At 45.6% G+C, this 21,378-nt stretch overlaps 1 protein-coding gene across 1 annotated transcript in view; it reads left to right on the forward strand.

Annotated features, from left to right (window-relative positions):
• The window catches only part of PIP4P1 (phosphatidylinositol-4,5-bisphosphate 4-phosphatase 1), a 35,395-nt gene extending 14,290 nt beyond the window's left edge, over positions 1 to 21,105 (forward strand). The window contains exons 3-7 of the mRNA XM_070944402.1: positions 14,402 to 14,508; positions 16,692 to 16,797; positions 17,658 to 17,710; positions 18,038 to 18,128; positions 19,344 to 21,105. Of these exons, the coding sequence (XP_070800503.1) occupies positions 14,402 to 14,508; positions 16,692 to 16,797; positions 17,658 to 17,710; positions 18,038 to 18,128; positions 19,344 to 19,487 (501 nt within the window). The 3' untranslated portion in view covers positions 19,488 to 21,105. The remainder of the gene's footprint in view (positions 1 to 14,401; positions 14,509 to 16,691; positions 16,798 to 17,657; positions 17,711 to 18,037; positions 18,129 to 19,343) is intronic.
• Positions 21,106 to 21,378: the final 273 nt, after the last annotated feature.

Here is a 21,378-nt window from a genome sequence, read left to right on the forward strand (position 1 = left end):
CTTAAATATTGTTCTATCTTTTCTCCAGATATTATCTCTTGTTTATATAGTCTCTCGTAATATTTTTGAACTATTTTTTTCTTTTCTTCTTTTCTATAACATACCATTCCTTTTTCATCTGTTAATTGGTTGATTAGTTTTTTCTCCTTCTCTTTTTCCATTTTATATGCCAACCATCTACCTGGTTTATTTGCATTTTCAAAAAAAAAAAAAGAATTGTTTAGACTTCCAGTCTGGAGCCGGGGCACCACAGTCGGGGACATAGCGGGCTCTAATGAGCCTGCGAAAACCCCAAATGACAAGCCACCATCCAATCGGTCTTCGGACCGACCCCCATCTTGCAGGGATGGGGGGTGAAGAGGAGCTCCTTGGTGTGCCAAGAGGAACAGGCAAGTTCCTCGGAGACCAGAGGGAATCCTCGAAGTCGGCGGTGGGGGTAGGCAGTCATGGCTGCTGCCACAAAGCCACGGCAGACCGGGACACAAGATCGTGCAGGAGAGAAGAAGAAGAAAGAGCGAGTATCTTGAAGCCGGGTGAGTGACACCAACCCAGGCAAAACAACATGATTATTTGGATTTAAAAAAAAAATAAGACCCCAAACTTTAAATAGCAGCTACAGATCTGTGGGGCTTGAAGATCAAAAGGGAAAAAAAATGGAAATAAAGACCCAAGACAGACCTTGCTTTAGTAAATTTGGCTTGGAAGAATTGGCTTTCCTTTATTTGGAGCAGATTGGAGAAATGTATCTCTGGGAGTTTACACCTTTGAAAGCTAACGAAGCTAATGAAGAAAGACAGACGGATGGCTACATAATTGCCATGGAGTCTGCGGTGACTAAGCAGGAGAGTGGATTGAAGAGATTTCCCTTTCCGTTTGGAAAAGAAACATTTTAAATGGCTTTTTACCTTGGATTACTTTGAAATTAACATTGGATCTATGGATTTTGGAGATCCCTATTCTGTCCTGGATGATTTCAAGAAGAAAGAAGGAATATTTTGGACATTTGACAATGGAAATTAACAAGCTTAGCAAAAAAAATTAGGTGTAGCGTAGGAACAAAAGACAGGAAGTTGATGCATCACACATGGAACAGACATTATAAAGCATTAAAGGGACATACAGAATTTTTTAATTTGAACAGATGAACTTTGAAATGGAACATTTATGGACAGATAGAAAAAGGAAGAAAAGGAAGAAATAAAGTAGATAAATTTAAATGTAACTAAACTGAAATGTAAAGTTTAAAAGCCTAAAGGTATATATGATTTTTGCATAAAAGCAGGAGGATTTTTGGAGTAACAAAAATAGAAAATAAGAGATGGCAACTAAAATAGAGGATGATATATAGGTGGTTAAAAACAATAAAGAAGAGTATATATTAATGTGAGACAACTTTAAGAAAAATTATTGCTTGATGTAATATGTTTTAATTTTAATTTGCAAACAAATGCTAGATTGGTGATTATGTTTGACTAAGGTTTTATTGAACAAACTCTAAGATACACAGATTTTAGCAACAAATTGTGATTTAATTTAATATATTTATTTGTTCTTATTTCTATACCGCCCTTCTCCAAATAGGACTCAGGGCGGTGAACAGCCAAAGTAAAAAACAATACATACAAAATTTAAAAGCAGTTTAAAATAATTAAATATTTTGGCCATAAATTAAAACAACCCAATTTAAAATCAATTTAAAATTTAACTCAAGCCAGCCCAGCTAGTTGAAATAAATAGGTTTTCAGGGCCCGACGAAAAATCCGGAGGTCTGTTATTGTACGTATCTCTGGGGGGAGGTTTTTCCAGAGGGTGGGCACCGCCACAGAGAAGGCTCTCCCCCTGGGAGTCGTCAGCCGACATTGTCTGGCGGACGGCACCCTGAGGAGGCCCACTCTGTGCGAGCGTACTGGCCGGTGGGAGGCTATTGGTGGCAGAAGGCGGTCTCGTAAGTACCCCGGCCCTAAGCCATGGAGCGCTTTAAAGGTGGTCACCAACACCTTGAAGCGCACCCGGAAGACCACCGGGAGCCAGTGGAGCTCGCACAGGAGAGGTGTTACATGGGAGCGCCTCGTCGCCCCCATAATCCCCCGCGCGGCCGCGTTCTGGACCAGCTGGAGCCTCCGGGTGCACCCCAGGGGGAGCCCCATGTAGAGAGCGTTGCAGTAGTCCAGGCGGGAAGTGACGAGTGCCTGAGTGACTGTGCGTAGGGAGTCCCGATCTAGAAAGGGGCGTAACTGGCGTATCAGGCGGACCTGATAAAAAGCCCCCCTGGCCACGGCTGTCAAATGATCTTCTAAAGACAGCCGTGCGTCCAGGAGGACGCCCAAGTTACAAGCCCTCTCCGTGGGGGCGAGTGATTCACCCCCAATAGCCAGCGATGGCATCAGCTGGCTATATCGGGATGCCGGAAGCCACAGCCACTCGGTCTTGGAGGGGTTGAGTCGGAGCCTGTTTCTCCCCATCCAGGCCCGCACGGCCTCCAGGCACTGGGACATTACTTCAACGGCATCGTTGGGGTGGCCTGGGGTGGAGATGTACAGCTGGGTGTCATCAGTGTACTGATGGAACTCCACCCCGAAGCCACGGATGATCTCACCCAGCGGCTTTACATAAATGTTGAACAGAAGGGGCGAGAGGACCGACCCTTGTGGCACCCCGCAAGCAAGGTGCCTCGGGGTCGACCGCTGCCCCCCTGTCAACACAGATTGCGACCGGTCAGAGAGGTAGGAGGAGAACCACCGCAAAACGGTGCCCCCCACCCCCAACCCCGCCAACCGGTGCAACATGATACCATGGTTGATGGTATCAAAAGCCGCTGAGAGGTCTAACAGGACCAGGATAGAGGAGCAACCCCTATCCCGAGCCCTCCAGAGATCATCCACCAACGCGACCAATGCCGTTTCCGTGCTGTGCCCAGGCCGGAAGCCGGACTGGAGCGGGTCTAGATAGACAGCTTCATCCAGGTACCGGGGAAGCTGTTGCGCCACCACACTCTCAACAACCTTCGCAACAAAGCGAAGGTTGGAGACTGGACGATAGTTAGCCAAAACAGCCGGATCCAGAGAGGGCTTCTTGAGGAGGGGCCTCACAACCGCTTCTTTCAAAGCGGCCGGCAGGACCCCCTCACTCAAAGAAGCGTTAACAATCTTCTGGAGCCAGCCTCGTGTCAACTCCCAGGAAGCCAGTACCAACCAGAAGGGGCACGGGTCCAATAAACATGTGGTTGTGTTCAGCCGTCCCAGGACCCTGTCCATGTCCTCGGGAGCTACAGGATCGAACTCCCCCCAGATAACACTCTCAAGACCTGCCTCAGTCATCCCGTCCGGACATACCCAGTCAGAGGCCAGCCCTTCCCGAATCTGAGCAATTTTGTCATACAGATACTGCACAAAGTCCTCAGCTCGGCCCTGCAAGGGGTCATCCCGCACTTCCAGATGGAGGAGGGAGCGGGTCACCCTAAACAGGGCGGCCGGGCGATTATCTGATGACGCGATAAGAGCGGCAAAATAGCTAGATTTCGCCGCTTTTATCGCCACTAGGTAGGTCTTAATATGAGACCTCACCAGTGTTCGGTCGGATTCGGAGCGGCTGGTCCTCCAACTACTCTCCAGGCGTCTTTTCCGGCGCTTCATCTCCCTAAGCTCCTCAGAGAACCAAGGAGCTAGGTGAGTTCGGTGCCGGGTCAGAGGCCGCAAAGGCACGACACGGTCCAAAGCCCCGGCAGCCGCACTATCCCAAGCAGCCACCAGGTCTTCAGCCGAGTCATGAGCCAGAGTCTCAGGAAATGGCCCAAGCTCCATCTGGAACCTATCAGGGTCCATCAGGCGCCTGGGGCGGAACCACCTGGTCGGTCCTGCCTCCCTGCGGCGGGGTGCAGCGGTTAGAAAGTCCAGTCGAAGGAGCGAGTGGTCAGACCATGACAAGGGTTCGATGACTATATCCCCTATATCAAGGCCACTCAACCACTGACCAGAGACAAAAACTAAGTCCAGAGTGTGTCCACCCATGTGAGTAGGGTCATGAATTAACTGAGTTAGGTCCATGGCCGTCATGGAAGCCATGAACTCTCGAGCCACCTCAGACGTTTCACCGATAGATGGCAGGTTGAAATCCCCCATAATAACAAGTCTGGGGGTGTCCACCGCCACCTCGGCTATAATGTTAAGCAGCTCGGGCAGGGCCGTTGCCACGTGGCAGGGAGCCAGGTACGTGACCAACAAGCCCATCTGTACTCCATGACCCCACTTCACAAAGAGGGACTCACATCCGGCTATCTGTGGAACAGTGGTCTCCCTTGGATCCAGACCTTCCTTTATAATAACCGCCACCCCCCCCGCCCCTGCCCTGAGCCCTCGGCTGATGAAATGCATGGAAGCCTGGTGGGCATATATCCACGAGGGGAACTCCCCCCTCCTGGCCCAACCAGGTCTCCGTAATGCCCGCTAGGTCCGCCTCCCCCTCCTGAATAAGATCGTGAATGAGGGGGGCTTTATTAACAACGGACCTGGCATTGCATAACATCAGCCGGAGGCTCTGGCCCTGAGAATCTGGACAGCCTGGGGAACGAGAAAAGCATTGGGGACCGGAGTGTGCAATCGCTCTAAGATAGCGAGTGCGCATTTCCCGAACATGATGTGGTCCCCAGCTTCCGCCATATCTGCCCCTCCCACTCACTATGCTGATGGAACAGCCCTCTTCAAATCGAACTCCAACCCCCTCCCCGACCTCCAGTTCTACGTCCCTAATGTCGCAGCCCTTCGCTAAGGCTGGTCTTGAACCCGGTGGATTTCCCCCAGAACCCACCCTAATCCCCCCCGAACCCCTTAAAATTTTTGTTAAAAACCCACTAAAAAACCCACTTAAAAAACCCCTCAAACTCTTCTTTGCTGCATGCCATCTCTCGGGGCTCCAACGCCCGTCATCAAGATAGGCCCTCGATAACGAAGAGGGCCAAACCTGCGAGAGGGGGGAATCTCGCAGGGCACGAAGGTCATTCACCGAGTACATCTGGACATCAAGGGGAGGTGATAATCCATGGCCAATAGCCAGGGGACAGTTTGATGTTATCACAGTCAAGAGGAGTGAATGCCAGGCTTCAATAGAATTCCAATGGGACACATAGGACCTCATTGCCCTCTCACGGCAATGGCAGGAGTAAGAATGCTGTTTCGGACCAGTGAAGGGTGACCCAGCCCCCCTCTCACGGCAGCTGGTCAACCACGATCGTCCAAAGAACCGGAGTTGAGACAGCAGCTGTAGACCCACTCCACCAAGACTTGAATCCCCAGATGTAAACCTCCATTCAATGGAGGGAAAGAATGGGATCAGGTCAGTCCACATAGTCCAGGGCAGGCTCAACGGTGGAGATCATAGCAGTCAAAAAACTCCAGGGAGGTCAAGGTGACACCTAATCCAGGAGATGATGGGAGGGAAAAGAGGAGAGCCAAGGCAACAAACGCCAGAGGGGGGAAAAACCCTCAGTCATGGTCCAGCTCTCCCCCATCCCTCCAGATCTTCCTTATAATCATGCTGCTCGTCTCGCCCAGCCTTCATAGATCAACATGAAGGCCTTTGGGACGACCAAGGGCCAAACAATGCCCCACAATCACCCAGGAGATCTAACGCCACGAGTAAGCAGCTGCCACCATCTCCAACACTCCCACACACCAAACTGCGGCGGCCCCTTCCTTGAGCCGGCGGCCACCATTTCCAGCATCGCTGCCGCCGCCGTTGCCAGCCTCCCCGTCCTCACCTCGTCCCCCTCACCGCCCTAGCACATGTCCAAGGGGCGGATTGGGCTGGCGAGGATCCCGACGAGGGTGCTGCACCGCCGCCATCGCCGCGGTGCTGACGCCGTCTTCCTGGCTCTGCCGCCTTCGCCATGGGAGGTCTGCCGCTGCCCCCTCCTCCTTCGGGCTGCTCTCGCCGTCCTGTGGTCTCCACAAGCCGCGAGTCTCCGCGAGCCCCCGCGAGCCTCCAGGACGTTCTAAGAAGCCGGAGACCCCTCAACAGAGAGCCCCGACACTCCTCCAGCTGGGCCAGGGCTGCAGCGATCGAAATTCAGCCCTTCAAAGGCCCCCTGAAGCCATAATCACCCCCCCCCCGAAACACCGGAGTCACAGGGAAGTCGCCATCTTGCGCATGCGCAGAAGAGTTTTTCCTTCTGGAAATGATGATTATTATGAAATATATTGAGAATTAATTTGAAAGAGCATGCTGGGAAACTGACACAAAATAGATAATCATATTGTAAGGGGAAGTTAAAATAAGAGGGATGGATACCAACTAGATAAGAGTTTGAGACTCGGAAGAAATACGTTGGAAACTAGTTAAAATGCTGGAAATCAGCCAAACAATTACAGGAGAGTTGGAGGAGACTATGCTGGAAATCAGCCAAACAAGAGTGGGAGCCCTGGAGGGGACTATGCTGGAAATCAGCCAAACATAATATGCTGGAAACCAGCCAATAATGGTGGTAGGCTTGGAGGAGACTATACTGGAAATTAGCCAAAAATAGTTGGTGCTCTGGAGGAGACTATGCTGGGAATCAGCCAAACAATAGAGGGAGGTATGGAAGAAAATATGTTGGAAATTAGTTTAAATAAAACATGTTTTTGTGATAAACCTGTGTAACATGAAAAGTGTAAAAGATGATAAGTGGGATAAAATCAAAGATAAATTGATAGTTTAAGATATTAAGATTCGAGGAAAAGGGTCAAGAGATTAAGAATTAGAACTTTGTTTTATAAAGTGTAATAAAAATGGAGTTGTATTGAATTTGAAATTAAGATTGGTGGTGATAAAATTGTAAGGTAAATAATTAGAATAAGAGGTTAGAATATTGTTAAAAATTATTTTGACACTGATGGTAAAAGATACAAGGTGAAGAAGAACAAGATATAATCAGGATTGATATATATATATAAAAATGAGCGAAAGTTAATTTGAAATTAAAATTGTATTGATATAATGGATTTGTTTAGATGAAGATGCTAGACTTTATGTTAAAATTTGTTCTTTTATGTTTTGAATTTTTATCTGTAAAAGATGTAATGGGAAATTGTGAATGGAGCTTGTTAAAGGAATGTAAGAGTGGTAACCATCTATGACCGGATCAAGACTCTGTTCTTGAAAGTTATATTTTATGTTTATGTTTGAAAAAAAAAAAAATATTTACCAAAAAAAAATTGTTTAGAAGCTTCCCAAGTATGTCATTGCCAGCCCTTTAATGTATGCTTTCACTGTATCCCATACATTTTGGAGTGATGTATCCTCTTTTTTGTTTATTTTAAAGAAAAAAACCAACTCCTTTTCCAGAAATCGTTGAAATTCATTTTCCTGTAAAATTATCGAATTCAAAGTCCATCTCAGCCTTTTCTTCTGGCCTTTCCATATAATTATAATCTGATTTTGATCTGCCCATGTACTTGTTTCAATATTCACTTCTTGTATATTCACTAGTAAATCTGTTGACATCCACATCATGTCTATTCTAGACCACGACATATGCCTGTTTGAATAAAAAGTATAATGTTTTTCTTTCAAATGTCTTTTTCTCCATGCATCTTGTATACTTAATTCCTCAACCATTGTAAAAAAAGTCTTTGGAAGTATTTTCCTAGGTTTCTTATTTATTTTGTTGTTTTGTAATCCAAATCTGCGTCTACCACCGCCTTGAAATCACCCATTATACAAATATTTTCATACTCAAATTCTAACATTTTTTCTGTGTAGTTTCCCATAAAATTCTTCTTGATTCTCATTTGGTGCATATATCGCTATCAACAGCATTTGTTTATTGTTCATTGTTACCTCAACCATTAGTATCCTCCCTTCTTCATCCACAAAAATTTGCTTAGGGTCTAGTTTTCCCCTTATGTATAACACTACACCTCTCTTATTTTGGTCTATCAAAGAGGTAAATAATATTCACAATTTTGAATGTTCTAGTAGTTTTTTATGTTGTTTCCTGATGTGAACTTCTTGCAAACATATAATATCCATCTTTAGTCTATTTAATTTATTTAGAGTTCTATTTCTTTTTGTCGCCGAATTTAGTCCATTTACATTTATTGATATTGCTTTTATTTCTTCTTCCATGTTTACTTGTTGGTAGTCTTTGTCGCTCTTGTCTCTCTCTGTTCTTTTGCCTCTTTTGCCCTTGCTCCTCTTATTGCTATCTCTTTCTGCTCTTGTGTTCTTTCTTTTGTTATCTCTTTCTCCTTTACAGTTTCTTCTTTGTCTTTAGCAGTGGTGGGATTCAGCCGGTTCGCACCGGTTTGCTCAAACCGGTAGCTAACCACACCTGGCCACGCCCCTTGCCCCTCCCAGCCACTCACCTCGGATGAGGCTGATATGTAATGCCTTTTCTCTTGCTGCGCGGCCCTCCCAATCAGCATTTCCCTAAATGAGAAAGCTGGCCGGGGTCATTCCTAGCTTTGCTATCCATCACAGCTAGGAATCTCAAATAAAGCCCAGAATGAATGCTTGTGTTGCAGCCAATCTGGGCGCTAGCTAGGCAGGCGGCCTGCAAACTCCGTGGTCTTCCGAGGAGCCCGGCCAAAGTTTCACTCGCTGAGGCACCAGGACTCCTGATGACGGGATGGGCTCCTTTGGGCACTTCGTTTGGCTACCTATTAGCTCCAGCCCCTCCCTCCGCCTCAGCGAGTGGCACGCAAAAGTTCGGCCGGGCTCCTCGAGAGACAGAGTTTGCAGGAGGCTGATCTGGCTGGTTGTAACACAAGCGTTCATTCTGGGCTTCGAGATTCCTGGCTGCAATGGGCAGCAAAGCTAGGTTCGTCCCTCTGATCTAGCAGCTGGAAAAGGGCAGAGAGAAACATTCCCATTGCCAAGGTACGCGCAGGTTGGAGTGGGGAAGAAATGCAAACTTCAGCCTCTTGGTGCGGCGTGGGGCTTTGGGCAAAGGCTGGAGGGAAGGGCCTCTGACTCGCTCGCACTCTCCCTCCCCAGTCTAGGTTGACGCAGGTAGAAGCTCACATTGCCCTTTCCAAGCCTGCTGTCGGAGAAGCTGGGTGTTGGTGAGGGCTGGCTTTTTGCTTAGCTTTGTCCAACTGTCGGGGGGGAAACGGACGGGGGCCTGGGGAGGAAGCCATGCCCCCCCCCGACAGCTGGACAAAGCTAGGCAAAAAGCCAGCTCTCAACAGCACCCAGCTTCTCCGACAGCAGGCTTGCAAAAGGCAATGTGGCTCCGCCTGCAATCAAGCTAGAGTGGGGAGGGGGAACACGAGCGAGCACTGAGGAGACCGCGGGAGGAGGGAAGCCAGGCAAAGGGCAAGCGAGGGCATCCGCAGCATGCTGTAGCACATGCACTTTCCCTCAGCCCCCCCTTCTTTCGGAGGGCTCTGGCTCCCCCGCCTCTTCTCTCACCCCATTAGCCAGCCTACCAGCAGGAGGTGGTGAGTTGGTGTGCTTTATTGCGTTCCAGGCATTTCTCACCCGAACGGCACGCCACATTTGCAATGGGGGGAGGTGTTTGGGGAAGGCAGCGGGGGACTTTTCTAAGCCTAAAGCAGAGAGGGAAGGAGGGTGGGAGAGAAATATCCAATCCAACCTGTGTGTGTGTGTGTGTGTGTGTGTGAGAGAGAGAGAGAGGGAGGGAGGGAGAGGGAGAGGGATGTGGCTTCTTGAGGGTGTATTTTGGAGAAGTGTCAAGAGAAATGCTAAAAGAGATAGGGTCCCAATGAGTGTCTTAGCCAGTGGTGGGTTCTAATGGTATTACCACTGGTTCATTTCTGCACGCGCTTTGCGCACAATCTCCCCGAAGTGGGGAGAACCGTTAGCAACCCACCACTGGTCTTAGCTATTTAGTTTAGGAATAACAGAATAACAGTTTAAAGGGACTTTGGAGGTCTTCTAGTCCAGGCCCCCCCAAATTTGGCAGCTTTAAGACTTTAAGCTTTAAGACTTGTGGAGTTCAACTCCCAGAATTCTTCAGCCAGCATAGCATAGCATAGCTGGCTGGAGAATTCTGGGAGTTGAACTCCACAAGTCTTAAAGCTGCCAAGTTTGAAGACCTCTGTTCTAGTCCAACCCCCTGTTCAGGCAGGAAAACTGAGGATGCCAAATCTGAGTGGGGGGTTGGCCTGGGAAAGGTGTCAGAATAATACTTAGAAGGGACCTTGGAGGGGACCCTATACCATTTCAAAGAAATGGCTGTCCAGTCTGTTCTTGAAAACCTCCAGCGTTGGAGCGCCCAGAACTTCTGAAGACAAGCAGTTCCATTGGTTAATTGTTCTCACTGTCAGGAAATTTCTCCTTAGTTTTAGGTTGCTTCTCTCTTTGTTCAGTTGCCATCCATTGCTTCTTGTTTTGCTTTCTGCTGCTTTGGAAAATACATTGCCCCCCCCTTCTTTCTGGCAGCCCCATAAAGCCTGTTGCCTATCACGCTCTTGGGCAAAGCATGTGAGCCATTTCCTCCTTTCAGTGGTCCATGAAAGTGCATCTATAGTATGTAGATGCAGATAATAAAGTCGAAAAAAGTGAACAACATTTTACAAAACTATAGATACGTTGAGGCCAGGGGTGACAAGGAGTGGCTAAGAGGGGAGGGGCTGGGCAAAGCACCCCTTGACATGAGTGATGTCAAGTTGGCCACGCCAACCAAATCACATGACTACCCGGCCACGCCCTCCCAATCACATGATCACCCGGCCACGTCCAAGCCACACCCACAGAACTGGTTGTTAAAAAATTTGAATCCCACCACTGGTTTTTAGTCTCTCTTGCTTTTCCCAGTTTCCCATCTTCAAGTGGTCCCCAAAACTGCTCATAGAATATTTCTGCTTTGTCTATAGAATCTAATCTGTGTCTTTGTTCTTGCCAGGTCACCAATATTCCTTCTGGGATTAACCACCGAAAGCTCACTCCTTTTTGGATTAGCAACTTTGTCAAAAAAATGATATTCTTTTCTCAGTTCTCTCACTCGTCTGGGTATTTGTCTCAGCACTACTATCTCTTTATCCTTGTATTTTATTCGAGTATTCCTTGCTATTTGTAGTATTTCTGTTTTTCTCACTTTCTTTGTGAATCTTACATGAACTTCTCTTGGTAGCTTATTTCTCGTTGCATATCTTGTATGTACCCTAAATATTTATTTATTTATTTATTTATTTTATTTTGAATTTGTATACCGCCCTTCTCCCTGAGGACTCAGGGCGGTGAACAGCCAAGTAAAAACATCAAGTACAAATATTAAAATACAGTTAAAAATATACATATATAAATTTGGCCCCGTTAATTAAAAACAATAAACAAAACACTTAAAAAAACTTAAAAAATTAGGCCAGCCCGGCTTGCTGGAAAAGGAAGGTTTTAAGGGCACGGCGGAAGGCACTGAGGTCTTGGATTCTCCTTATCTCTGGAGGCAGTTGATTCCAGAGGGTAGGTGCCCCCCCAGAGAAGGCCCTCCCCCTGGGGGTCACCAGCCTACATTGTTTGGCTGATGGCACCCTGAGGAGGCCCTCTCTGTGGGAGCGCACGGGTCGATGGGAGGTCGTCGATGGCAGCAGGCGGTCTCGCAGATAGCTAGGCCCTATGCCATGGAGCGCTTTAAAGGTGATAACCAACACCTTGAAGCGCACCCGGAAGATCACCGGGAGCCAGTGCAGCTCGCGCAGGAGCGGTGTTACATGGGAGCGCCATGCTGCTCCCGTCACTACCTGCGCTGCTGCGTTCTGGACCAGTTGGAGCCTCCGGGTGCTCTTCAAGGGGAGCCCCATGTAGAGAGCGTTGCAGTAGTCAAGGCGAGAGGTGACGAGGGCATGAGTGACTGTGCACAGGGAATCCCGATCAAGAAAGGGCCGCAACTGGCGAATCAGGCGAACCTGACAAAAGGTCTCCCTGGTTACAGCCATCAGATGTTCCTCCAAGGACAGCTGCGTATCCAGGAGGACTCCCAGATTGCGAGCCCTCTCAGTGGGGGCCAAGGACTCGCCCCCAATAGTCAGTGATGGAGTCAACTGACTATATCGGGATGCTGGGAGCCACAGCCACTCAGTCTTGGAAGGGTTGAGCCTGAGCTTGTTCCTCCCCATCCAGATCCGCACAGCCTCCAGGCACTGGGACATCACTTCAAGGGCATCGTTGGGGTGGCCTGGGGTGGAGATGTACAGCTGGGTGTCATCAGCGTACTGGTGGTATCTCACCCCAAAGCCACGGATGATCTCGCCCAGCAGCGAGATTTCGTCAATCCCATTTAATATCTTCTCTTTAGGTTCTTCCATCATTTCTGCCATAATTTCTACCAACTTTTCCCCCTTCTCTTCCTCTATGTTTTGAAATCTTAGATAAAAATCAGATCTGTCTATTTCTAAAGCAATAATTGTTCTTTCGTGATTTTTGTCCACTGATGTCATTCTTTCCTCAAGTTCTCCCACTTTTTTCTCTGTCTGATCTGCTTTTTCTTCTATTTTTTGAATTCTTTCTTCAGTTTTCCCCATCTTCTCCTTGACCTCTTTTAAGTCTTCTTTCAGGTCTTCATGAAACATCTGTATCATATTTTTGAGCTCCATAATTTCTGATGTTTTCTGTGACTGCAGAGGGAGGACTTGGTGTTGAATGCAGATGTGCAGTAAATTTCTTCATTTCTTGAATTTGATAGCTACTCGATTTGTAATCCACAAATGGTTCAATTTGTAGTCCAAGTATCTAATCCCCCCCCCCCCGGGGTTGGGTGGATTAGAAAAAATATAGGTAAAAATAAGCCCACCACAACCACCTCAAAAAGAAGAAGAAAAATAAAAATAAAGAGCATGTGTTTAAAAAGAAAAAAGGAATCTAAAAAAGAAGTCAAGGGAAAAAAATAAAAAAATAAAGAACACACAAAAAAAAGTAAAAAGAAAATAAATTCTTCAGGCTCTTCTTGTCTTAATCCCAATTCTCTGTAGTGAAGCCCAATCAAAATGCCTCTTTCTAAAGTCGCGAAAAAAAGAGAGAGAAAAACAAGCAAAAAGAGAGAAACAAAAAATCCCAGGTCCAAAAGTCTTCTATTCCCACCAATATATGATAAACAATAAAGTCAAATCAAACATTCCAAAAAGTACTTCAAAGATAGCATAAACACAAGAAAGTTGGAAGGTAAAAAAACCCAAAACAATGTAAAATGGAAATCCAAAAAGTAAAACAAAATCAACCAGCCAGTTTGTTGTTTCAATCTTTCAAAAGGTTCACTATTTATCTTAAGTTAAAAACATCACTCCCAAAGTCTCTCTTTTTCTTTAACATCTGTTCTTTGTCAGTCTAGCTAACACTGTCAAGGTCAGCCTTAAGTTTTTTCTTCAATTTAAAGTCTTTTCTCTTATGCCAGCAGATGGCGCTGCAGTTTTAGTTTCAGTTAGCAAAAATAGAAAAATTAGTTTTCAAAATACTCCGTTCTGTTCCAAATCATTTAAATTAATTTGTCCATACCAAAAAAAATAATAATAATTATCAATCAGCTTCTCTATCTTCTTTTATTTTCAGCTCAAATCCTTTCTTTCAGTTCATTCTGTAATTCATTCTTTTCTTTAGATTTACTTGCTTTCCTCGCTGCTCTAATACCGGAAGTGGAGAGCTGTCATAGACCCGCTCTCCCTCCCCTCTTTGCTCCGTTTCACTTTTTCACTTTCTATTTATTCCAAGTGGGTATGAAAAGAAACTTTAGTATAAAGAGCCAAATTCTCACCCAGATGCTGCACTCTGTCTTTAACTCCTCGCTCCAGTTGTGGCCGCTTCTAAGCGGCACAATGGCCGCTTTCTCAGTTGCTTGATATGAGAGGCTGTATCCAACTAACCAGGGACTTTGCAGAATCCCTGTGTTAGTCTGTCCGTGGCTCTCTTGTTTGCCGACCCTACGAGTCGGCTTCGGTCAATGAAACCCCCCCCCCAGCTGAGATATCAACGGTTCCCCCAGGAGCGGAGGAACTCGTCTCGCCGCGACACTGGCCACGCCCCCTCCTGCAGTAGCTCAGCTTCTTGAGCATGATTCTAGTGTAACACTTAATATCTAACTTTTTAAGCTATGAAAAATAAAGATAATACAAACTCCTGTGTAGAAAAATGTACATTTATTACTTGCGACTAAATTTTGATATGATGTCCTATGCTTTGTTCAGAAAAACAAATCACAAATTAGTTTCTAGACTATTTTCTCAGTTCAGCTAAAAAATTTAAACCTGGTGCCTTGTCCACTGTGTCTGTTGGCTACCTGTTTTTTAAAAAAATACATGTTAATTCAGTTTGAATATTTATAGACACACTGTGATGAATGAGAGTGTCAACAGTAATCTTGGTCCAATGCCTGGCACATGGATTAGATTCTTTGCCCTGTTATGACCTTCTTCTTAAACCAGGAAACATGTTCAACCTGTTTAACTTTCAAAAATGTTCTTTTGTCCTTCTATAGCCAATCAAAAATGCCCCACCTGGTAAGAAGTACGTGAGATGCCCTTGCAACTGTCTTTTGATCTGCAAAGTGACCTCACAGCGCATCGCCTGTCCACGGATATATTGGTAAGGGGTGGGGAAGGGAAGTATGTAGTTATGTTTATTTATTTATTTATTTATTATTCAAATTTCTATACCGCCCTTCTCCTTTCGGACTCAGGGCAGTGAACAGCCAAAATAAAACATTTATACATAAAGTACAATTAAAAATAAATTTAAAATAATTAAATTTGGCCCATAGTTTAAAATTTGTCAATGTTCTTCAGGATGTTTTAATAATGGATCAAAAATAGCTTTCTAAACATTCTCACTCTATATATAACATTTTATGGGGAAAGCAAGCATAAAGAGAAAAAATAAAATCACAAAGGAAATAAGAGATATTTATTTGTATTTGTTAATTCAACATACTTGTATGCTGTCATAATCACAAATTACTCTTGGTGGCTCACATAAATATCCATAAAGCTAGATAAATTAAGTATAGGTTCTCTGAATAATGAATTGACTTCTATACATTTAAATAATTTATGCCATTTTAAAACTACAGATCATTATTAAAATCAAGTAAATATATTAGTATCAACAACAATCATGACATAAAATATAAGATAAAATGAAAAAAATAGTCTTACCTAATCACTAAGAAATGTATATCCTTATTTAACAAATCATGACTTACCGTACTTTTTGGAGTATAAGACGCACTCCCCCCCAAAGTGGGTGAAAATTGTGGATCGTCTTATACACTGAATGTTGCTGAAGCCCTGCCCACCCACCAGCCCCCACCCTTCGACCATTTTTGGCCTCCGCATGTTACGTTTTCGGCCTCCACACGCCCCGTTTTAGACCCAGGCTGCAGGGATCGCTACAGCACATCGCCGCCGATCACCGCCTCCACGTGTCGCATTTTTGGCCTCCGCACGCCCCATTTTTGGCCTCCGTGTATCACATTTTCGGCCGGTTCCAGGCAGTGGGAATCGCCGCTGATCCCCCGCCGCCTGGAACCAGCCAAAAATGCAATGCGTGGAGGCCGAAAACGTGATGCACGGAGGCGGCGATGTGCTGTGGTGATCCCCGCAGCCTGGAACGGGTCTAAAACGGAGCATGCAAAGGCCAAAAACACAATGCGCGGAGGCCAAAATCGCAACATGCAGAGGCGGCGATGGGCTGTGCTGATCCCCGCAGCCTGGAACAGCTGATTGGCAGTATTCTGGGAGGCTGATCCAACCGCCAATCAGCTGTTCGTGCTAAATCAGGCTGCGATAACGTGCTGAAGCTGACCAGGTTGTTTGCTGCTTGCTGCAAGGACGCTAGCCAGATGAATACCGATGGATGCTGGTAGGCAGAGGCAGAAATTTTTTTTTCTTGTTTTCTTACCCAAAAACTAATGTGCGTTTTATACTCCGGAGCATCTTATACTCAGAAAACTATGGTAAATGTTAAAAGTTATACGGCCCTAATTTCAGATGTAGAGCAAGACCATGGCTAGAATTATAGTCCAAAAATTGTAAGCTACCCAGAGTCATTCAATACAGAGAATTGGAAGGACCCTTGGAGGTCTTCTAGTCTAACCCCCCTGCTCAAGCAGGAGACCCTATACTGTTTCAGTCAAATGGCTGCTCTCCAGGGCAGCGTTTTTCAACCTTGGCAATTTGAGGATGTAAGGATTTCAACTCCCAGAATTCCCCAGCCAGGGTGTCGGGAATCCTGAAATCTTTTTAGGAAAGTGGGGAGGAATAGCATATTGGGGATGGGGGTGTGTGATCCAATAATGTGGGTGGGATTCTGTTTTCTGAAGAACAAACTAGAAAGCAAAGATATGGATTGGAGTAATCCAGCTAAAAATGTGGCATTTTCAGAGGTAAAAAACATGCCCTGAGAGAGAAGGAAAGGGGGATTCTTCCTCTATCTTCACTGTTTGAACCTGGTTTATTTTTTCTTGAAGAGGGTGTTTATGTTTCGATAATAAAAACAGTGGTTGCCCTGATGAAACCAGAAAGACTAGTTGATAAAACCCAGATGTTGGCATGTTGAAGGGCTTTGTTTGAATGTGAGAGGTTAGCTGTGCATGCCGGGTTTGGACCCGAGTTTTTTAAAAAATGAGGAAATGTTTAAATCCAAAATCAACTTTATTCCTCCGTGCTGGCAACAGGGTGGAGTTACACTGGCTTGAAAATAGGTGTTCAGTGGGGCCAGGTGGACTGACAAGAAGAATGATCTCTTTTCTCCCTCTGTTTTCTACCCAGTAAAAGGGTCATAAACTTAGGCCCCGTTCACCCTGGCCCTCCGAGTCCTGAGCCTCAGCCCGTAGGTGTGCGTGTCAATTGTGGCCACTGCGAAAATAATTTCCTGGTAAGGAAAGGTGGTGGAGGAAGGGATTTTGGGGTGGTGTGTGTGTGTGTGTGTGTGTGTGAGAGAGAGAGAGAGAGAGAGAGAGAGAGAGAGAGAGAGAGAGAGAGAGAGAGAGAGACGCTTATTTGTTCCAGGTTCAACTTTGGGTGGCTTTTGGAGACCTGTTATCAGAAGAAAATTATAAACTTACAAATTTTGATTTGAGCCCAAGCAAGGCAGTCTTGTTGGGAACTGGCCTTGGAGTGCAAAGTGGATAGAAAAGCACAATTCAGTTGTGCTGAGGTTGCTTGCATCCTTTGAAATTGACACAAATTGGGCTCTCACCTGTGAATATCTCCACATGAGTGGATTTCATTAATAAATCAGCTACAGGTAGTCAGTCCTCCCCTTATGTTCACAATTGAGCACAAAATTTATGTTGCTAAGCAAGAAACTTGTTAAGTGAGTTTTGCCCCATTTTACAACTTTTGTTCTTAAGTGAATCCCCGCAGTTGTTAAATTAGTAACACTTGTTAAGTGAATCTGGCTTCCCCATGGACTTTGCTTGTCAGAAGGTCGCGAAAGGGGATCACATAATGCTGGGACACTGCAACCATCATAACTAGAAACCAGTCATCAAGCATTCGAATGTAAATCACATGACAGTGGGGATGCTGCAACGGTCATGAGTGTGAAAAATGATTGTAACTTCAAACGGTCACTAAATGAACTGTTGTAAGTCAAGGATTTGGTATTTAGAGGAGCAGCTGAGCATGACTCCTTAAAAAATGAGCCTATTTATGGCAGCAAAATGTGACTCGGGTCAGACTGTCCTTATCGTCCTTCCTAAGTCCTTCTCTCGTTCTCTTTTGTATCTCCAGTGGACAGAATTCACTGATCGCACTTTAGCCCGATGCCCGCACTGCCGTAAAGTGTGAGTTATTCTGGGGAAGGAATTGGGCCCAGAGGAGGAGGAGAAGCATTCACAGAATGTTCTCCCAAGTTTGTGTTGAATGTACCTAGATATTAGTAACTGGAATGGGGGAGGGAACTTGCTGTTTGGGGGGGTTCAGCTTCAAAAAGAGCTAGGAAGCTGAGTCCTCCCTACCCTTGCTGGAGAAGAGGTCTACTGCCTCTCCTTGATAGGCAAAGCCTCTTTCTCTACCAGAGCTCCAAATTCTGGGGGGAGGGGGGGACAGGAACTTCGTGAGAGTGACTCTCTGGATGCTTGATGTACTGCTCCCACTCTTTGTACCCCCAGCTCCTCCATCGGGCGCCGCTATCCGAGGAAAAGGTGCTTCTGCTGTCTTTTGTTGGGTGTGCTGATGGCCTTGACAGCAACGGGGTTGGCGGTGAGTCTGAGCGAGGGACATCTAGCTAGGGCTGGGGGTGGCACATGTGGGGATCTCAAGAGGTTGAGATTAGGATGAGACCATTAAAGATGGTCATGGAAATCCCAGGGTTTTGTGTTAGAATGAGAAGGTTAAAAAAGTGGAAGAACATAAGAGACAAACTCCATCAATCTTGCTGCCAAGAACCCTACAGGGATGTGTCCCAAGGTCAGTCTTGACTTGAGGCCACTTTTTCCCTTAGCAGAGAGGCAACTGAACATGGCACTCAATATCTGAAATCAAAATTGTTCAATACTAGATATCTAGAAGCTTTTAAGCAGCACAGCAGTCCCTCCTTAGGCTCATGCCTAAATTAGTGTCCGGTTTGAAATGACATATATTTATTTATTTAGCACAGGGGTGGGGAATGATAGCAATAGCACTTGAATTTATATACCGCTTTATAGTGCTTTACAGCCCTCTCTAAGCGGTTTACAGAGTCAGCATATTGCCCCCAACAATCTGGGACCTCATTTTACCCATCTTGGAAGGATGGAAGGCTGAGTCAACCTTGAGCCTGGTGAGGTTTGAACTGCCAAATTGCAGGCAGCTGGCAGGCAGCAGAAGTTGCCTGCAATACTGCACTCTAACCACTGCACCACCGTGGCCCTTTTATGACAACAAACTTTCTGCAATTCCAACATTCCTACTTTAAAACTCAAGGAATATTTCCTCCTCCTGCCCACCCCCCTTTTGCTAAAGGAACCCTTACGTACCAGTTCATTATGCAATTTATCCAAAATAATAAAAGCAATGTTAATATTAAAGAGGAAACCAAACTAAAGTCCTGAATACAGGTAGTCCTCGACTTACGACCACAATTGAGCCCAAAATTTATGTTGCTACGTGAGAAATTTGTTAAGTGAGTTTTGTCCTATTTCATGACTTTTCTTGCGACATTTGTTAAGCAAATCACTACAGTTGTTAAATGAGTAAAATGGTTAGGTGAATCTGGCTTCCCCATTGACTTTGCTTATCAGAAGGCTGCAAAAGGTGATCACATGACCCCAGGACACTGCAACTGTCATAAATATGAAGCAGTGGTCAAACATCCAAATGTAAATCACATTGATTTACATTCGGGGATGCTGCAATGGGGATGCTTTCTCTTTCACAGTAAATCTATTAAGCTGTTTTATTGTGAAGCTGATTTCTGACTCTTCTTTGATTCTCTAGTTTGGTACCTGGAAACAAGCCCAGCAGTACAGAGGTGTCTATGCTGCCTGGGCTGTGGTGATTTTCCTGGCTTTGGTTTTCCTTGGCCGAGCTACGTACTGGGCTTGCATGAGAGTCAGCCACCCCATCCAGAACTTCTTGTGAGCCTCTCCAAGCTCCTCTTGGTTTCCCATCGCTGCTTCACCACCTCATCTCTGGGGACCCAGGGCCCGTCTTCTCCCCTCCGCTTCCATTTGAAGTTGGATCTGCCGTGCCACCTTCTTGCTGTGCCCATTCCCGGTGTCATCATCTGAGTAACTGTGGGACAACCCTGATATCTACAAGTCTTCTTCCATCTCTCTTGCTCTGAGCCAGGATTGATGGCAAAAGAAAGTACAGTTGACTCAAAAGGAGCTGAAGGTCCAGCTCTGTCAGGTTCTGCCATCCTGGGGGGCAAAAAGTTCCTATGGATCCTGCAAGCTAACAGAACACAAATCATTCCGAAAAGAAAAACTTGAACGCAGCTGGATGGTTTGGGATCAAACCAGTGGCAGCTGTTCCGGTGATGTTTGGAGATGGCCCAGCCCAAACAGTGGAACCCCTTGAGATAACACTACAGGTCTTCAGTGGGGGCACTTCAGAAGATGGTGTTTAGGACTCTCTTCTCAGGTCCCATCGGAGGCTGTTTAAAAATCTTTCCTGGTCAAGAGGGGAAGGCAAAAGCGTTGAGGCATCACTGCTGTATTGATTTTTCTTGTTTTTGTCATGCTGTGGTCTGTAATGTGGAGGTAGCTAAAGCTGCAAGGGTCGAGGCTGTTTCCACAATCCTCAAATGTGAATGGGTGCACCAGGGAATGAGAGAAGGCTCATAAAGGTTAGTACCAAAGCCCCAGGATTGGGGGCCGTCAGATGTTCATTTAATGAATTTCAGCCCCTACCTCCCCTTTTCTGTGATCTACGTGAGATCCAGAGGTCTTCCACTAAAGAAGTTTAGGTTCATTAACTGTGGGACTTGTTTCTGCTTTTGTTTTCTTCATCTTTGCACATTCCTTGAAGGAGCCACTTCCCTATTTATTCTCCAACAATCCAAACTCTGTTTTCAGGGGGTGAGATGAGAGCAGCCTTAGGGACCATCACGTCTCTCTTTAAAGAGCCCTTTCAAACCATTGCTGTGGTGTTTGTTGTTTTTGTTTGAAAGGTTGAAGGTAGAACTGCTGGCCAACACCACCTGCAGTTGATTGAGAGAGCTGGGGGGATTTATTTCAACCTTCATTTGAAGCGCAGATTCTCCCTTGCAAGAACTGTTGTCTTCCAGAGCCTACTAAATCAGACTTTCGTCCCTTCTTTTGTCTTACTAGTTGATGACATAGACTGAAGGGGGAGGAAATGGTGCATGCACTCTGTCATACAGAGGAAAGGATGCCCCGAGTCATGCAGCAAACAGATATTCCGCTTAGGAAAATGTCTCAATCCTGATACAAACCTGGCTTGATTTTTCTCAGTGCGAGTCCTCTACCCCCATCTTCTCTCTTGGCCTCAGATTTTAATTCTCCCACCTCCATGGCATCGAGCTTATAGCCCCAAGCCTATTGCAGCTTGTATATAAGGAGTAAAATGTACATAGGACTATTTAAGATAACTTTCCTCTGTGTTGGCTGCCTGTGTGCTTGCACCGTATGTCTGTCTCTTTTTCAGCCATGATTGAACATGTCTGTTGTCCTTTTCCTTCTCTTCCACAGGCACAATTGGATGGTTGTAAATAAATAAAAGTAGCTATTCCATATCTGACTTAATTGGATGGGAAACTGTAGTCTTGTGGTTTTTCAGAATGAGCCAATTTAAGGGGAACGAGGAGATTATTTCGTTCAATTAAGGAAGGAAATTCCTTTGATTAAGAGTTGGTTTGATTAAATGTACTTCAGTTGGAGGAAATTCCTGAAAAATTGCTTAAAATGGGCCGCTGTACGAATTTTTTACATAATGGGTTTCTTTGTGTAATTTAATCCAATGTTCTGTTCTGGTGTCAGCAAGACATTAATCAGTTGTAGCTCTGATA

Source organism: Pituophis catenifer, unplaced genomic scaffold (genome assembly GCF_029215685.1).
Source record: "Pituophis catenifer annectens isolate HBS135680 unplaced genomic scaffold, rPitCat1.0.hap2 SCAF_5, whole genome shotgun sequence".
NCBI lineage: Eukaryota > Metazoa > Chordata > Lepidosauria > Squamata > Colubridae > Pituophis > Pituophis catenifer.